The following is a 19,451-nucleotide window of genomic DNA, read 5'->3' as shown; positions in this document are numbered from 1 at the left end:
GTGGATTTTACATTTTTGAAATAATCTACCAATGTCTCTGTAGCCCTTCATCTTTGTTTTTTTTTACCCAGTTATCTTTAGCATTCTGTTTTCGGTCATTTAGAAAATCACATTTAAAAAATCATAAAGTCAAACAAATATGTGCAATAAAGGACCCTAAATAATCAGTTTTATTACCCTCAGCTTAGTTTATAGCCTCCGATGTATATTTCAATTTATGGCTGTGGCATCTAAATACAATGACAAATATTTTTATTGCCTCACCTAACATCTTTAAGTTCCCTTCAGGATGTTGGCCTCTTTTCGCATCATACTTCCCCAGTATGTAAGCTGTTGGGTTAAACAAATTCCAAACTACTCATCTTTCTTAGAATTTTCAGAATTTCCTACATCAAAGGCCAATGTACCTAAAGCCTTCTTTACCACCCTATCTACCTGTGGTGCAACTTTCAGAGAACTCTGTACCTGCACTAGATCTCTACACTCTACATTTCCCAGGGCCCTGCCATTCACTGTGAAGATCATGTACATGACATGATTAGTAAATTTGCGGATGACACTAAAGTGGGCGGTATGGTAGATGATGAAGATGGTTGTCAAAAATTGCAGCAGGATCTTGATCGGTTGGGCAGGTTTTTTTGATTACTTTAAAAAGCAATCAAATTCATAAGAATCTATCTCCCACATACAAAACCATGCTGACTATACCTAATCAGCTATTGGATATCCAAATGCGCATATATCGTATCCTTCAGAATCCTCTCCATTAACTTGCCAACCACAGACGTTGGTCTCACAACTCGTAGGCTTTTCCTTGCAGTTTTTTTTACAAGGAGATACATTAGCCCACACTCCAGCCATCCAGCACCTCACCCGTGTCTAATGATGACTCGTATACCTCAGCCAGCGCACCTGCAATATCTTCTCCAGTTTCCTCCGATATGTTTGATCAGGCCTGGGAGAGTTATCTATCTTCATAAGCTGTAGGACGTTCAGTACTTCCTCGACCGTAATACAACTGTCCTCAAGACATCTCCATTAACTGTCCTAAATTCTCAAGACTTCATAGAGCCATACAGCATGGAAACAGGCACTTTGGCTCAACTTGCCCACACGGAGCAACATGCCCCACCTACACTACTCCCATCTGCCTGCATTTGGCCCATAACCCTTGAAACCTGTCCTATCCATGTTCCTGTTGTCTAAATGTTTCTTAAATGTTGCAATAGTACCTGCCTCTACCTCTTCCGACAGATCGTTCCATACACCCACCACCCTATGTGTAAAAAAAGTTACCCTTATAAATAAAATGAATTCCCATTAAATCTTCCCCCCCCACCTTAAACCTCTGTCCTTTGGTTCTCAATGCGTACTCTGTGCGTTTACCTGATCTATTCCTCTCATGATTCCTCTACAGGATCATCCCTCATCCTCCTGCGCTCCAAGGAATAAAGCCCTAACCCGCCCAAACTCTCAGGCCCTCGAGTGATGGCAACATCGTCAAAATCTTCTCTCCACCTTTCCAGCTTGACATCTTTCTATAACATGTTGACCAAAACTGAACACAATACTTTAAATGTAGCCTCACCAATGTTTTCTATAAATGCAGCATGACTTCTCTACTTCATACTCTGACGGATGAAGGCCAATGGGCCAAAAGCCATTTTGACCACACTATCTATTAGTGACACCACTTTCAAGGAACTATGTACCTACACTCCTAGATCCCTCTGCTCTGCAAACCTCCAAGAGCCCCCATTCACTCTGTCGGTTATGCCCATCTTTGACTTCCCAAAATGCAACACCTCTCATTTCTCTGTATTAAATTCCATTAACCATTCCTCAACCCACCTGCCCAACTGATCAAGATCATGCTGCAATTTTTGACAACCATCTTCATTATCTACCATACCACTCACTTTAGTGTCATCCGCAAATTTACTAATCGTGCCATGTACATGATCTTCACAGTGAATGGCAGGGCCCTGGGAAATGTAGAGATCTAGTGCAGGTACAGAGTTCTCTGAAAGTTGCACCACAGGTAGATAGGGTGGTAAAGAAGGCTTAAGGTACATTGGCCGTTGATGTAGGAAATTCTCCCCTCCCCTCCCCTCCCCTCCCCACCCCCACTTCCCTCTCCATCCCCACTCCCCCTCCCTTCCTCCGCCACTCCCACTCCCCTTCCCCCTGACTCCTACTCCCCCCCTTCCCCCTGACTCCTACTCCCCTCCTCCCCAACACCCACCCCCCATTCATTCATCCCATTCCTTCTCAACATTAACGGGCCTCACGCTATGCGGCGAGCGGCGAAGCATGTGTTTTGCCAAAAAATGTGAGTCAAAATCGAAATGGCGGAAATAAAATAAGAAAGCAGAAACTTTCCGCCAAATTCAGAAAGGTTGAGAGGTCTGCTAATAGGAACATGTATGCCTTGAACTCTCACCATCACTCTTTTAAAACCCCCAAATTCCAGATGTCCCTTTTCCTGCAAACCTACTACTCCCATCAACTTTGGCAAGTTCCTATCTTATACTATCAAAGTTGGCCTTGCTTCAATTCAGAACTTTAACTTGTGGGCCTGCCCTGTCCTTCCCCATAACCATCTGAAGCTAATGGTCCCAGAAGGCTCACCCATAGATACTCAATCACTTAACCTTCGAGCTTTGCCCTCTCTTGTTGGGCCTGCTACACATTGCCTAAAAAAACTTTCCTGAGCACGAGACATATTTCACCTTGTTTAAGTCTTTGGCACTATAACGGTCCCAGTCTATATTGGGAAAGTTAAAACCCTACTACAACAACCCTATTAGTCTTGCAGCTGCCTGTAATCTTCTGGCATATTTGTTCTTCTAATTCTCGTTGACTATTTGCAGATTGTAATACACTTCCAACTAGGTGATCATCCCCTTTATATTATGAAAAATGAAGAAGGGTCTCGACCCGAAACGTCACCCATTCCTTCTCTCCTGAGATGCTGCCTGACCTGCTGAGTTACTCCAGCATTTTGTGATACCTTCGATTTGTACCAGCATCTGCAGTTATTTTCCTACATCCCCTTTATATTTCTCAGTTTCTCCCATATAGCCTCACTAGCCTCACTAGACAAACCATCTGTGATGCAATCTGAACCACTGCTGTGACATTCTCTTTAATAATTTTTTTTCTTGTCTGTCACACCTATAGCCTTGAACGTTAAACTGCCAGTCCTGTCCCTCCCTTATGACAGGTTTCGGTAACAGTATAATATCCTAGTCGCTCACATCTATCTATGCCCCAAGTTCATCAGCCTTACGCACCAGTTCTCTCGCATTTAAATAAATGCAACTTAATTCAACAGTCCTACCTCTCTCCTTGCAATGTTTCTGCCAACCCTGTCTATTAAATTGCTTTCATCGCTTTCTGTACCAACTTTCATCCTTCTACCTGCTTCACTACTTCAATGAATCCCTTCCCACTGCCAATCTAGTTTAAACCCTTGCAAGTAGTACTAGAAAACCTGTCCACCAAGATATTGGTTCCCCTCCAGTTCAGGTACACCCATCCATTTTTTAACTGGGGATCTCTTCTGGGGCAGAGGTGACAGTGATTAAAAAATCTGTATCCTTGCCCCTGCACCAACTCCTCAGCCACAAATTCACCCGTTGTATTTTTTTTATTCTTAAGTCATGAATGAAAAGAGAATATCTTTGAACAATGTTGAATTTATTTATTTTGGTTCTTATACATCACAAAAATTAAGTAGCAGTGATAAAACAAGTCTGAACTATTAAAAAAAAACAGAATTGAGATCATTTTCAGAGCGGGTTAACATTTTAAACATCAAATTGTTGCTTAACATCTACTATGCTTTCAATTAATTTTCACCATCAAAACTATATCCTTTATACTTTACATTGCATCTGTTCAGTCATGTACAGGTCCTCCCTGGGTTACGAATGCCCAATTTATGGGCAGCCTGTACATACGAGCTGTGGGGATACAGGCATCTTTTGCCTTGTGGGAACTTGGTTCATGGCTACGATTCTGACTTGCGAACTGTTCGGGTTATAAACAGCTCTCTGTCACAACCTGGGGAGGACCTGTAAAGTACAGAGTTGAAAAAAAATGTTTCAGTGACATTTCGATTGTGGAAATTACCACCAACCTTAGCCCAAAAGATAATCAGGGATATTTTATACACATCATTTAACAGATTTATTCAGTAAGAGCAAACAGCTGCTTGCTGAATTCAGGATGGGAAAGCCATTAAATCTGGTGACTAACAGGTATAGTCTGAGATGCACAAAACTGATGCTTTGCAGTAAAATAATCCAAAATAAACAAGAAGATATTCCAAATTCTGTAAAAATATCCTTGTCAGAAACACAAATCCATACATTTTGAGCCTTTAATGCAAGTTTGTATATTTTACCAATTTAGATGGCACATATGATCATGAGACATCTTATATTTATTAAAGTATTGTAATTTAATCTCCATTTTAATGTACAAAAACTTATGGGTTCAGATTACTTTTCTTAACTCAGTGGGTTTCCCAGACTCTAGTTCGGATGAAAGAATCTAATTGGGACTTTTCACGTTATCTGAGGTACCTGCATTTATGGCCCTTCTCTGTGATAAAGTATACTAAAATAAAACTACAGCGGAACAAGGAAAAATTAATTCCCTACATTTACAAACACAAGCTGTTGACGGCAATTAAATTCCGTTATTCTTCCTTTTCTTGTTTGCATTTTCAAACAATAGTCCAGGAGGTGAAAACTCCATCCAGATTGTAACTTCTTACCAATTTTCACCTGTCCTTGTCACTTTGTATGGGTTCCAGTGACCAAAGAGTGTAAACATTTGGCAGGTAGGTTTATCAGGATCTTTTTTTAAAAATGGGTTAGCTGTAGGAAGATACTCTAGTTGAGATTAATCCTATTGCAACTCAATATTGACAAGCAAGAATTTACAAAAGGATTTGTTGAATCGCAACCCAGGCTAAGAGGCCCAGCCAATATTCCCTCTCCCTATCATGGGTGTTGCATACAGGTTCCTTAATTTCAGTAAGTCAATACCGACCGGTAAATGAATAAAACTGGAAGTTTTTACTTGTCTTGTCAACTGGAAGTTTTATTCTGGTGGGAAAACTGGTCATTAAAAGGAGCCCCTTAATTTTTTAAGTCAATTTAGCAATACATTTTGAATACCTCTTTGAAAAGCATTGAAAAGCTTTGAAAAGAATAAACATTGTCCTTGCACTTAATTGCAGGATTGAGAAGTCCTGATTTGGTTTAAAATAACATCTCATTTCAATATTGGAAACTATCTTATTTAAGATATTTTGCACGGAAAAATAAAGGCGGCACAGTGACACAGCAGTAGAGTTGCTGCCTTACGGAGCAAGTGACCCAGTTTCGATCCTGACTATGGGTGCTGCCTGTATGGAGTTTGTACGTGTTCCCAGTGACCACAAGGGTTTCCTCCCACATTCCAAAGACGTACAGGTTTGTAGGTTAATTGGCTTCAGTAAAAATTGTAAATTGTCTCTAGTGTGTAGGATAGTATTAGTAGATGGGGTGATCGCTGGTCGGCTCGGACTCGGGCCGAAGGGCCTATTTCTACGCTGTATCTCTGAAGTTTAACAATGGTTATTCCATATTATAAAACCTTGAAATATGCATTTACAAACATATGCATATCTACACAAATTGATTGAGAGTGAAACAAGTTATAACTCTGAAAATAATTCGCAATACCTGCGTCCAACTGTAGAAGTCCAACTGTAGAATGATTTATGATCATGCATACATCCCTATTTATCTTTTCTGATATGAGATATGTCCTGCAGAATTAATATACACAGATATAACTGACAAAAAACTTGTTCCATTTAAAAGTTACAAGGAAAATCCAATATCAAACAATCAGGTAACATTTACACAAAAATAACTATAAGCATTAGGATTCCTACATTTGGGTACATATGTCCCCATATTTTTGAAATTAATTTTGTTAATCAATGTATTCAGGCTAATTAAAGCAACATTAACAAAATAAACAGTGCACCATTGTGTTTATGCCCAGCAGAATATGGCTTCTGCAACCCAGATTTGTACATCACAGAAATACAAATCGCTCTCAAGCAATAGCTTTTTTTTAAAACAGATATTAAACAATCATGTTTTTAAATGACTGTTTTCCAAAATAGTCTCATCTCCCACATTCAGGTAAACAACCGGCACTTCCACATCGTTCAAGAGAAAGAAAACATACCATGTCAAAGCATAATGTAAAATATTCAGGTGTAGAAACAAGCAAGTAATATGAATAGATGGCTATTTGAACTGCTTTATAAGCATTACATTTGAATGTTTCCATTATTATCCTGAAACCATCTATAATTGTATAAACCTTTTACAGCCATCAAATCATACATGTTTAATTGTATGCATCAACAGTAAGCTTTAATGTGCAACTGTATAAGATTATCATGACCAACAGAGCCTTGGGAGAACTTAACATTCTTGTTTAATTATACATTCTTGCTGGTTTTCCAGGCTTTTCACAAATTTGCATACAGGGAACCTTTCTCTCAATATCAAGATAATTCAAGTCAATATATCACTGGTTTCTGCTCTCTTTTCTGAACGTTACATCAAATTAGCATCTTGTGAGCCAGAGCAAGTATGTCTGAAGGAATGACATAGGTGTGTCTTCAATTTAAACTGGAAGAGGGGTGAATTTTGGATATATTGGAATAAATAAGATTGTTGAAAAAAATGTTGAAAACAGTACATGAAGCTACTTAACCTATTTATGGTTGATTTGTTTAGAAAATGTCTAATTGTTTGATTGCATTATAATTGATCATTCCTTTGGCTTTCACCCAATTGTTAATTGTAATGTGCAGTCTCAAGTTGGACTTCAAAATGCAGATATGTGCAACTCTCAATACCCTACACTCGTGATAATACCATAAGGATTTGCCGGTCCAGTAAAAACAAAGTTAGTTGATTTTCGCTCACACAGCAGTGATCTGTATGGCACTGGTTAAGGAAGATAGGAGTTGGAGAAGGGAGAAGAGAAAGAGAAAGGCAGCCAAGAGTCCTGCTTTGGATGTCACCAATAATACCTAATACAAATATATTTATTGATACCATTTGAGGGAAAATGGAATGCACACCAGGATTTAAATGTCCACATGCCAGGTAGATTGAAGGAATATTGATGCCTTTAGATTTGTTCTCCTGAGACTAAACTGAAAAAAAAGGGGCATCAGAATGAATATAGAAAATCAAAAGGGGAGAAATTATTAGCTTCAGTCACTACTATGGCTTATCTGTTGATGGATCATGTGGGTTTCATCAAGTATATTTGTGTTTGGGGGTTTTGGTCAGGAGTTGGGGGCAGCAGGGAGAGGGGAAATGAGAAAATATATTGTTTAATTTCACTTCAGCTCGATTGTATGTAATTAAACAGAACGAAGACCGTTACATAATCTCTGGATCACAACTTATTTAGGTTGAAGATGCTGAGAATTTAAGGTAAATCCAAAAAGTATGCAGATGTTAAAAATTAAAACAGATAAATCAAAGGAAAATATGTACTTGACTCTCATTAGTAGCAGTGTAGTGCAACACTGCAAAATTCAAATTGATATTCACATCCTTCCATTATTCCCTTTATATTACCCTTGCCATGAACTTAACGACTATAAAAGGCATTGCTTGCATTTGGTCCCCAGTTTACATCCCGAGTATTGGATTTATAATCTGTTGAATAGCGCTTGTTTGAAGAATACAAAGCCGAATCTTTGCCAGGAGTGGTAGAAGACTGGTACGAAGTGGGATCATGTGACTGTCTCAGGGTTGGTGGCAAAGAATCCTGTTTCCAATCGTAAACACCTGAAAAATAAAACAACATGTGCTGGTTTGGTTATAATAAAATAAATGGACTTTGATTCTAAGTCTGAAAAATTTCCAACACCTCCTTTCATTAATGAAGCAATGTAAGACAGTATCAATTGCTACAAGTTGCATTTTCACCTCCCTAGACAATGTGTACAGTTGAATTTGAGCCCAGACAAATATATTAAGATTTCAAAGGTCTTTTATTGTCACATGTACCAATTAAGGTACAGTGATATGCGAATTACCATATAGCCGCACGAAACAAAAGCAACAAGACACACAACTACATAAAAGTTAACATAAACTTCCACCACACCAGATTCCTCCACATTCCTCACTGTGATGGAAGGCAAAAAATCCAATCTGCTTCCTCTTTATTCTCCCACGGTCGGGGCAGTCGAACCATCCGTCGGGGTGATCAAAGCTCCCGCAGCCTGCGGTTGAAGCCCGTGTTGGGGCGATCAAAACTCCCGCATCGGGGCGGGCAAAACTCCCGCGCCTTGGAGTTTCCGAAGTAGGTCTCTGACCCGAGATCGCGGCCTCCGAGATGTTAAGACCACAAGCACCCACAGTTGGAGCTCTGAGGTCGATCCCTGGCAAAGGGATCGTGAGCGCTACGATGGTATGTCCGCAGGCAACCGCGATGGAGCTTTCAAAACTCCGTCTCCAGCAAAGGCCGCCAACTCCTCGAAGTTAGGCCACAGTGCACACGGAGATACGATACGGAAAAAAAAAATCCCATCTCCGTCGAGGTAAGAGATTAGAAAAAGTTGCCCCCAACCCCCCACCCACATAAAACAAGCTAAAGAACACTGAAAACATACATTTAACACATACAATTAAAACATAAAGAAGGAAAGGACAGACAGACTGTTGGCGAGGCAGCCATTGCTGGCGCCACCCTTTTACACCAAATGATAAATTTGTAATCATCATTACAAAAATTATCTGTTCTGATCAAAGCAATGGGAAAAAAATATTTTTTCAAACAAACATCTTAAGAATCAAGTTAGCTGTCTTCACTAGTTCTCTGCCATTTAAAACTCTTTGAGGACACGTTTATTAATTGGGTAGCTTGAGAACGTTACCATGAGAATGTGGTTCCACTTAAAGTGTCTTATATCCACATGCAGATCTGGGAGATCCAATTCCTGTGACGTTAGTTTATTGTCACATGTAAAGAGGTACAGTGAAAAACTTTTGTTGTGTGCTATCCAGTCAGCAGAAAGGCAATACATGATTACAATTGAGCCCTTTACAGTGTGTAGATACATGATAAGGGAATAACGTTTAGTGCAATGTAAAACCAGCAAGGTTCGATCAAGGATAGTGCAAGGGTCACCAAAGAGGTAGTTAGTAATTCAGCACTGATCTCTGGTTGTGTTAGGATAATTCCATTGCCCAACATCATTATGTGCATGGTTTCTACAACATAAATGCCACCCATAAGGAAAATTGCACACAGAAATGCTCTGGCTGGTGTTCCATTGGGTGCAATCTCATCCTGAAATGATTACTGGTACGACTACCAGAGATAATAATTGCTTTTGTGCACAATTTGCAAGGGCAAATCGAAGTGTACAAATCGATTCCATTTCCAGACAACATTAATTTCCCACTTAAAACAAATTGGCGACATGAACAGGTGAACCATTTTGGAAAATAGTGGAAGTGTTCCACTAGCTTAATGCTACCAGGTAACCGAATCCCAATTACTTTTCTCAAAGAAATTGTACATGGACAAGATGATGAATGTTGCTGACAGCATGAAGCAAATGGCATTTGCTGATGTTCCTCAGATAGATGTTAAAGTTCAACCTTGTGCATAAATCTCAAGACTGAGAGGAATTGGTCAAACTTGTCCTCTTTCAAGAGATGGAGGACTTTGACAGTCATGCCTCAGCAAATGGAGAAAAGCACAGGAACTTTTTCCAATCAGCATTTTCTTTTGTAAAGGACTTTTATACTTATAATCTTTTGGAAATCTTCATGCAACTCAAATTGAAACCTGCAATTTTTTAAAAATTCAAATGGTGCAGCCACACAATCTGAGTCAGAAGGAATGGGATTCCAATTACTTCAGGTAGTCTGATCCATCAATTTGAATGGCAATTGAAGAAAATCACAAAACTTGAATTTCCAATTTTGTCAGTTCCTCAACATTACAGAATATTATAAACACTGATGCAAGGTTGAGAATATCTGTTCAATAAAGCTAAACAAATCTGATATTGAACAGAGGTTCAATATTATAGAAAAAGATAGTTTTCTTTGACATAGAATAAAGTATTCTGGTATTTTCTATCTTAAAAGCCCATTGATGGGACTTCCGGTGGCACCATGCAGTGGTGAAGGTGCAGCATTGAACTCAGCTCCTGCTAAAAATCGTGTAAAAAGCTGTTTCTAAAGTCGGGACCGATTTAAAAACATCCACCGGCGGCAGGTTGGTGTCGTGGGAGTAATATCAGCAAATAATGTCGAGAAATTTGAGCTTTAAAAGGATCTTTTAGATGAAAAAGTTAAAACATCAAAGGGGACCTAAGAAATCCACTATCAGACTCCGGCTGGAAGAAGATTTGGCAGCCCTCCAAACAGCAACTGAAAGTTCAGATGAAGAGTCTGATTCTCAACTAGCAGTATTTGAAATGGCTACGGGAGGAGGGACGAAAAGGACAGAAAAGGAGAAAGAGATGAAGCAGTGGGAAGAAACGGTAAGAGCTAATCTTACTAAAGATCTTACCGTAGATCTTACTAAGGAATTCTCCAAAATGCTTACTAATATGAACAAGATACTGGAGAGTAAATTATCTAAAATGGAGGTTAACCTCTCCAAGAAAACAGAGGCTGCACGTGCTGAATCAAAGGAACAGTTTGAATTTTTGGAGCGACAGCTGTCGGATCTGGATCTGAGGACAACTCAGGAATTTGTGAGAATGGATAATGATTATAAGAAGAAATGTGATGAATTGAAGGAAGGAGTTGATAAGTCGACAGAAGATATGAAGGTGGAAATACGTGAGATGTCTCGGGAAATATCGACACTGAAAGAAGAACAAGGGGTTAATCGCGAACAATTGAATAAATTGACAGACAAAATTCAACACTTCGAAGCTAGATCAAGGAGACAGAACTTGAGGATTGTAGGAGTAAAGGAAGGGCAAGAGCTAGGAATTTTAATGACTGAGCTCGTTACTAAAATACTCAAAGATGTCTTTAAGTTGAAGGAAAATCCGAGGATTGATGTCGCACATCGGGTAGGTCGCTTCAGAAGAGAATTAAATGCTCCCCCAAGACAGATTATTGTGAAATTTTTGGACATTTCAAGTTTGGATAAACTTATGAAGATGATACCACATGGGGAGAGGCTTACAATTGATGGAGAAATTGTCAGATTCTACAGAGACTACCCACGCGAAATACTGGAAAAAAGAAATAATTTTAGAAGAGCAAGCAGCATTCTGCAAGGTAAATCGGAGGTGAGATATGGAGTTGTGTTTCCCGCGAAAATGAAAATTTATTATAACTCTATTCAACGCGCCTTCACGGACCCGGATTTGGCATTTAATTACGCACAAGAAATTGTAAAGAAAATAGAAAAAATAGAAGTAAAAGCGGATGAATAAATGTCTATTGGGAATCCGTGCGGTAATTAAGACGATGGAACTGCTCTAGACATTAACCAGACAGGCTTATCTGTCAGGAATGTGTATGCAATGGACAGGCCCTGGTTTCAACCTTGAACAGATAAGGAGAAGAGAAATAACTGAAAAAACATTTTGAAACAATACGATCAGATTGGAAAGAAAATCAAAGGACATTATGGACTTAAAAAATGGTTTGTAATACAGTATATATGTAATGTAAAGAATTAATTAATTATATAAACTTAAGATCACTAATCAAGGGTTACGCTAATATAGTAATGTTACACTAATAAGAGGAACCAAGTTATTAACCCAATGGATTTAGGGGATAAGGGGTATATAGAGATGATTATTATTAATAGATATATAAGGTTAAGTTGGTTGAAAAGAATTGAAATATAATTTAGGTTGTACGCTAACACATTATAATTAATGAAAAGGGGTATAAGAATATTAGAACACCATAAACTTGTGGGAAGAAAGAGGCGCTAATGATCTGGAAACGTTCCAGAGGTTTGGGCTGGAAGATGGTTGTATTTAAGATAAGAAACGTAACCCTTGAAACAGGCTGGTAATCAAGGTATTGATGAATACTGTATATTTGGACAGAGACAGGGCAGGTGTTCTCAGGTTTTTGAATTGTAGGACTCGGGGATACCGAGCAAGTAACACAGAAGGTTTAAAATTGGGGTAGAAATGAGAACACTTGAAATATTAAGGATTAAGGAGTCCCTTAGATATATTAAGAAAGATTAAGATATAGTCAGAGGAAACGGCTTGTAGTTATAAATTCTATAGTATTCAGGTGGCTGAACTCAATGTATAATTCCATCTACGGAGGTCTATCAATTTTTAGCCATCATAGATGGCTTCTTGTATTTAGGGTATCACCTTTTTGATACCTTAAAATCACGTGTTTTTTTTTTTTTTGGTTGTAGCATTTACTTTTATGTGGCTTATTTAATTATTTTTCTTGTTTTCATCACTATTTTTCAACACATCTTTTTCTTCTTCTTATGGAGGTTCAATATACGGAGGAGAGGTAAAATAATGTCAGAAGTGTGGGATGATACCCACATACACAAAAGGCTGAGGTACCTAATTACACCACAGGAAATAAAATTACTAAAACTTATTTATAATGCAGGACAATAAAGAGAATGGAGGAGTCACATTTTGTAGTTGGAATATTAGGGGTGCGAATGATCCAATTAAAAGGGGCAAAATTATGGCCCATTTAAAATCTTTGAAGGTGGATATAGCGTTCCTGCAAGAAACGCATACGAAACTACAAACACAGATGAGATTTAGAGCAAATTGGATAGGCCAAATGTATCATTCGTCATTTACTGCTAAAGCTAGAGGTACGGCTATTATTATTCGGAAAGGTATACCGTTTATATTAAAGAATACAATATCTGATAAAGAAGGAAGATACACGATAGTGGCGGGAGAAATTTATTCCACGCCACTCACTTTGATAAATATTTACGCTCCAAACTTTGATAATCCCCAATTTTTTAAGAAAATTATGGATCAAATAGATGAGTATAATTTTCAAAATATAATATTAGGGGGGGATTTTAACTGTGTTATAGATTCATATTTAGACAAATCAACAAAATTTAGGAAGGGTAGTGCTAAATCCAAGTCTAGCGAATTCTTAAATACTTATATAAAAAATACTAATATAATAGATGTATGGAGAATAGCTAACCCAACTGGAAGGGAATATTCGTTTTACTCATCAGTACACAAAACCTATTCAAGAATTGATTATTTTTTAGTGGACTCAAAACTAATACCATATACGATTAATTCTAAATACCACAATAGTATTATTTCTGATCACTCCCCGCTGACTTTTACTTTAAAACTTGAGGGAATGCCAGGTACAAATTTTTTTTGGAGATTTAACACACAAATAGCTAACGACCCACAAGGTTATGAGTATTTAAAACAACAAATGAAATTTTTTTTTGAAATAAATGAGACACCAGGGATTTCACCATCTTTATTATGGGAATCTTTTAAGGCTTTCATTCGTGGAGTTATAATTTCGTATCAAAGTTTTCTAAATAAAAAAAACAGGACAGAACAAGGGACGTTAGAAAAGGAAATTAAATTATTAGAATTAGGAAACGCAAAAGACCCAACAATAGATAAACATAATAAGATAACATTACTGAAATTTAAACTTAATCGAATATTATCGGCAAGAGTAATAAGATTATTTCAGATCACAAAACAAGTACAATTTGAATTTGGGGATAAACCACATAAACTTCTAGCACGACAATTGAAGAAACAAGAAAAGGAAAAAACAATTAGTAAAATCAAATCAGAGAACGGGGAACTATTAACTTTACCTAAGGACATTAACAAAAGGTTTGCTCAATTTTATCAAAATTTATATACATCTAAAACTAACATTGAAGACAATAAAATTATAAATTTTTTAGATAAGTGTAACTTGCCAAAATTGGATATCTTAGAACAAGAGGAATTAGGAACCCAGATTACAAGTGAAGAAATAAGAGAAACAATAAAAGAATTGAAAAATGGGAAGACTCCAGGGCCTGATGGTTTTAATAATGAATTTTATAAAAGATTTCAGGAGTTAATGGCCCCACGATTACTTAAATTATACAGGTACGCTTTTACCGATAAGAAATTACCAGAAACTTTAGCAGAATCCACAATTATGCTTATACCAAAAAAAGATAAAGATTTAGAAGATCCGGGCTCGTATAGAGCTATAGCACTGTTAAATACAGACCAAAAAATTTTAGCAAAGATTTTAGCAAGAAGATTGAGCAAATATATTAATAAATTGATAAATCAGGACCAAACGGGGTTTATACCCAAAAGACAATCATTTAATAATTTGAGACGACTTTATAATATAATGTATTCACATAAAGGGGAAAAGGAAGACTTAGCAGTTATATCTTTGGACGCAGAAAAAGCATTTGATCAGGTAGAGTGGCAGTATTTATACATAGTACTCCAAAAATTTAATATAGGAGATAATTTTATTAGATGGGTAAAATTATTATACGATAAACCAACAGCAAGAATATTAACTAATAATACGTTGTCTCAAAAATTCCAATTATCACGGGGCAATAGGCAGGGATGTGTTTTATCACCCCTGCTATTTGCCCTTATGATAGAGCCACTGGCGGAAAGGATAAGAACTCATCCGAATATTCATGGATACAATACTAAGGACTCTAATAATAAAATTTCATTATACGCGGATGATATACTTTTATATATTACAAATTCAAAAACGAGTATCCCGAACGTATTAAATGTAATAGAGGAATTTGGCTCCTTTTCTGGATATAGAATAAATTGGAATAAAAGTGAAATTATGTCATTACATCCTCAGAAAGCGAATCATCTATTAAAATTTCCATTTAAAATTGCAACGGAAAAATTTAAGTATTTAGGTATTCAAGTTACCAGAAGATATAAATCATTATTTAACGCTAATTTTAGTCCTCTGTTAAATAAATTGAACGCTTTGATTATATTTTGGAAAACGCTCCCACTATCATTAATTGGCAGAATAAATGCTATCAAAATGATAGTGCTACCACAAATATTATATTTATTTCAATCCATACCAATATATATACCAAAATATTTTTTTAAAAAACTAGAGTCAAATATTACTAATTTTATATGGGACTACAAAGCACATAGAATTAAAAGAAATCATTTGTGTAAACCTAAAGATGTAGGGGGACTTGCACTGCCTAATTTTTTATATTATTATTGGGCAGTGCATATTAAGAATATTATTTATTGGTTGGAGTGTCCTTCTCAACAGATGGAATGGATAAGAATGGAAAAAGAGGATTGTCTGCCTTATGATTTAGGAGCGATCCTCTTCTCCCCGATAAAATTGAATAATATATTATATAAGAAGAATCCAATTATACACAATATAATTCGAATTTGGAAACAAATAAAATTAAATTTAAAATTAAGAAACTTATCTTCATTAACACCAATAGTGAATAACCCGGTATTTAAACCAGCTATTATGGATAAAACATATAGACAATGGGAAAGACAGGGAATTAAAAAGTTGGGTGACATGTATGAAACGGGAAATTTATTATCATTTCAACAATTAAAATCAAAATTTAATCTCAATAATAACCAATACTTTAAATATTTACAGATATGTGACTTTATAAAAAAATATATACCAAGATCACAGAATATAACGATAGACCCACTGGAAGAAGCAATGAATATTAAGGCGGACTCACAAAAATTAATATCATATCTATATAACAGTATTCTTAATAGAGAATTGCCTTCCACAGAGGCAATTAGAGAAGACTGGGAAAAAGAATTACTGATAAAAATTTCTAAAGAAACATGGGAGAGGTATTTGATATACATACATAAATGTTCGATTAACTCTAGACATAATTTAATCCAATTTAAAATATTACACAGACTATATTACTCAAAAGTTAGGTTGAATAAATTTTATTCAAATATCTCACCCATTTGTGATAAATGTCTTTCACAAAATGCCAATCTTACACACGCTTTCGTTTCGTGCATAAAACTTCAAAGTTTTTGGGGTGATATATTTGATGTATTTACTAGTTTATTTAAGACAAAAATGGAACCTAGCATGGAAATGATTATCTTTGGAGATGTAAATAAATTAAATAAATTAAATATATCCCAAATCGCATTTTTGAATTATGGTTTAATAATAGCGAAAAAACTCATACTTAAATTGTGGAAAAAGTCTACTCCACCAACACTTAAAATGTGGATTGGTAATATGTTGGAAACAGCACATTTGGAAGAAATGAGACTCCTCCTAATAGAAAAAAAAGACCAATTCTTATCGAGTTGGTCTCCATTTATTGACCTTGTGGAATCATGCGGTGTAATATCAGCATAAAATTAAAAATTCTGGGTTTGATTGAAAATTGATTAAGAATCTCCTTTCTGCTTTACTTTCGCACATTTCTTTTTTTTTTTTTTTTTTTTTTTTTTTTTTTTTTTTTTTCTTTCACTCTATACTCACTAATTTATTCTTTACTCTTCACTACTTCTTTCTTTCTCATTTCTTTTTAAAAAAGGAAGTTGTACAAATAATGTTTTAATAATTCTTGGCACCTGTAAAAAGGAACCATTAAAATGTAATGTGCTTACTTCCAAAGAAAATAAAAATTAAAAAAAAAAAAAAAAAAAAAGCCCATTGATGGATTGGTTTCTGGATATTGGGCAGCTGCATTCATATCGATCTCAATGATGGCAATTACGTCTCTACAACAGCTAATGCTGCCTTTATGGGATGAGTAATTTAGCCTCGGAGCTTTTGATCTATAAAAAATGTCTGGATTCCAATTTAAGCAGTGGCCAGATTTTGCAGCTGGGAACACAGCTTCAAGCCCACTAATAGAAACCATTCATACACACAAAAAGCTGGAGTAACTCACGGGTGCTGGTTCGAAGGGCCAAATGGCCTCCTCCTGCACCCATTTTCTATGTTTCTATTTTCTATGGCAGACAGCATCTATGGAGACAAGGAATGGGTGACGTTTTGGGTCGAGACCCTTCTTCAGACTGAAGCCATTCCCCAGGTATTTCAAATGCTGTGCAGGCAATTGAGGGGGCATAGAGAGTCAGCTAAACTTCAGCAGCACCTTGTAGGATTTTATGCCAACTCATGTCGGATGGTTTTTGCAGATTGTGGCATTCATTTCTGGGTCCTTGATCTAGGAAAGTAGAATGATATGACAGAGAAAAGACACAGGTTTGAGTAAAATATTATGCATTCAAAAACAATCACCACATTTGAACGATTCCCAAGGTTTGACAATGCTTGCGCATATATATATATATATATCTTGAGCAACTGTTGAGGTCTCAAAGATCAGTTAAGCAAAGTCTGATCTTAAGGAGTTCCTTGGACATCAGGATCAAAGTGACTGCAAATGCTTAAAGTTGATGGTGGTGTTTCTACAACAACAACTAGCATTGCCTGAAGGTAAAGATTAAACAGTTCAGCCGTAAAACTTAAATCCATAGATGGAAAGGCAAATTTTGTAGCTGGAAATTCAGCTCCAAATCCACCAATGTCCCCTGGTACAGCACAGCACCAGAGATCTGCATTCAAAACTGTCCCCAAATGCTGTTTTGTGTAGGGTTTCCACATTCTCCCTGTGACTGTGTGGGTTTCTTCTAGGTGCACCATTTTTTCTCACGAATGTATGGGTTTGTAGGTTAATTGGCCTCTGTAAATTGCCCCTAGCATGTGCAGGGAGTAGATACGAAAGTGGAATAACATAGAACTCATATGAACGGATGATTGTGGACTCAGTGGGCCGAAAGCCCTGTTTCCGTATCTTGCTGCATCTTTCAATAAATCCATTAAACCTTTGTGGATCTAAGTGAGCTAGGAATGTATCCAAGGTTGCTAACGCTGCAACAACTCGATGATGTAGCTTGCGGCAAATGTCTCTTATGATGTCTGGAACCAACTGGTTGATCCTTGATCTTCGAAACTACAGCGATTCTTATAAGATGAATAGAAGCTTGGATACAGAAGGGTACATCTGAGTAACAATTTCTGAAACGGGACAACATACCAGATCAAGCCAAAGCACACTGATGTAATCTGAAGGTTTGTCGTTGATTGTAAATTTGTTTTTTTTTAAAGAAACGTGTCTTTGGGTATTCCTGTCATCCCACTTACCCGAAAATCCAAATCGACTTCAGAAGATTCCCAAGTGATCAACTGAAGTCAATGGAAAGACCATCACATATGCTAACAGGTAACATGATTTGTATGGTGTCATATGTAAATAGTGATGTTGGTGATAATGTTGAAATCTGAATTACCTCTGGAGCTTTCTGAGACTCGCACCGCTGAAGTTGACACATCAGGATTATATCTGGAATAGTCGTTCAGTGCACCGATGGATCTTGTAGCTCTCTGATCAAATGTTGCCTTTATGGCTGGGTCCTTTGAGATTGGGCAAGGGAAAAAATGTTTGAAATGGGAGATAGCAAGAACTATATGTAGACACTGCTTAGTTAAAAACAAGGCATAATTTTTTTTCTAAAGAAAAAATCCAGTTAATTTATTTACTACAACTTAAGATATTCAAGGCATGATAGTAAATCAAGATTTTTTTCAATTGTCCATCATGTACCAATGGTAATCAATAAGATTTGAGTAAGGTATTTGAGTTTTCAGAAAAAGCAGATACACAATGATATTGATTTCCAAACTATATTCAATAACTATGTTTCACTGAGAAAAAAGGGAAACCTGAAATTAACTGCGAAAATATGAAATTCTGAAATTAAAACTTTAAAACTATGATTCGTTCTGGTTAAACAATGTTGTCTTTGAAAGACTCAGCAGATAGTACATCTGTGGGAGAAATTCCCATTCCACTCACACAACCTAACTTATTTTAAAGATATGTAGCAAGAAGGAACTGCAGATGCTGATTTACAGAGAGACGGAAAGTGCTGGAGTAACTCGGCAGGACAGGCAGCATCTCTGGAGAGAAGGAATGGGTGACGTTTTGGGTCGAGACCCTTCTTCAGACTCATTGTTGACCATTATTCATCCAACTTTTCAGGTATTGTCAGTGGATTTAAAGATAACGTTAACGCTGTGTCTGGCTACACAGTCATGGGATAGAGAAAGAAGAGCAGGTGGCTGAGCACATCGCCTGTTAATGGTCATCGAGGAGTGTTGTTGCAAATTACTAATGGTGGCTTTCCAATGAGGAAGCCGAGGATCCAATTGCATACAGACAAGTAGAGATCTAATCCCGGAGTTTGATGTTTAGAAGTGATGATGGTGTTAAACGCAGAGCCAGAGTCAATGAACAACAGTCTTAGATAT

General features: G+C 36.9%; 1 protein-coding gene across 6 annotated transcripts in view; it reads right to left on the bottom strand.

Moving 5' to 3' along the window:
* Positions 1-3,717: 3,717 nt before the first annotated feature.
* LOC144606894 (uncharacterized) overlaps positions 3,718-19,451 on the bottom strand; it is a 65,011-nt gene continuing 49,277 nt past the window's right edge. For 4 of the 6 annotated variants that reach the window (XM_078423383.1, XM_078423375.1, XM_078423366.1 and 1 more), the window contains 2 exons: positions 18,431-18,554; positions 3,718-7,889 (listed from right to left, as the gene is read on the bottom strand). In XM_078423383.1, coding sequence (XP_078279509.1) covers positions 7,690-7,889; positions 18,431-18,554 — 324 coding nt within the window. In that variant the 3' untranslated portion in view covers positions 3,718-7,689. The remainder of the gene's footprint in view (positions 7,890-18,430; positions 18,555-19,451) is intronic. The other 2 variants (XR_013549001.1, XM_078423403.1) reach the window with 2 other exon arrangements.

Source organism: Rhinoraja longicauda, chromosome 2 (genome assembly GCF_053455715.1).
Source record: "Rhinoraja longicauda isolate Sanriku21f chromosome 2, sRhiLon1.1, whole genome shotgun sequence".
Taxonomy (NCBI): Eukaryota; Metazoa; Chordata; class Chondrichthyes; order Rajiformes; family Arhynchobatidae; genus Rhinoraja; species Rhinoraja longicauda.
Note: the sequence above shows the minus strand (reverse complement) of the source record. Positions and strands in the feature narration are given on the sequence as shown.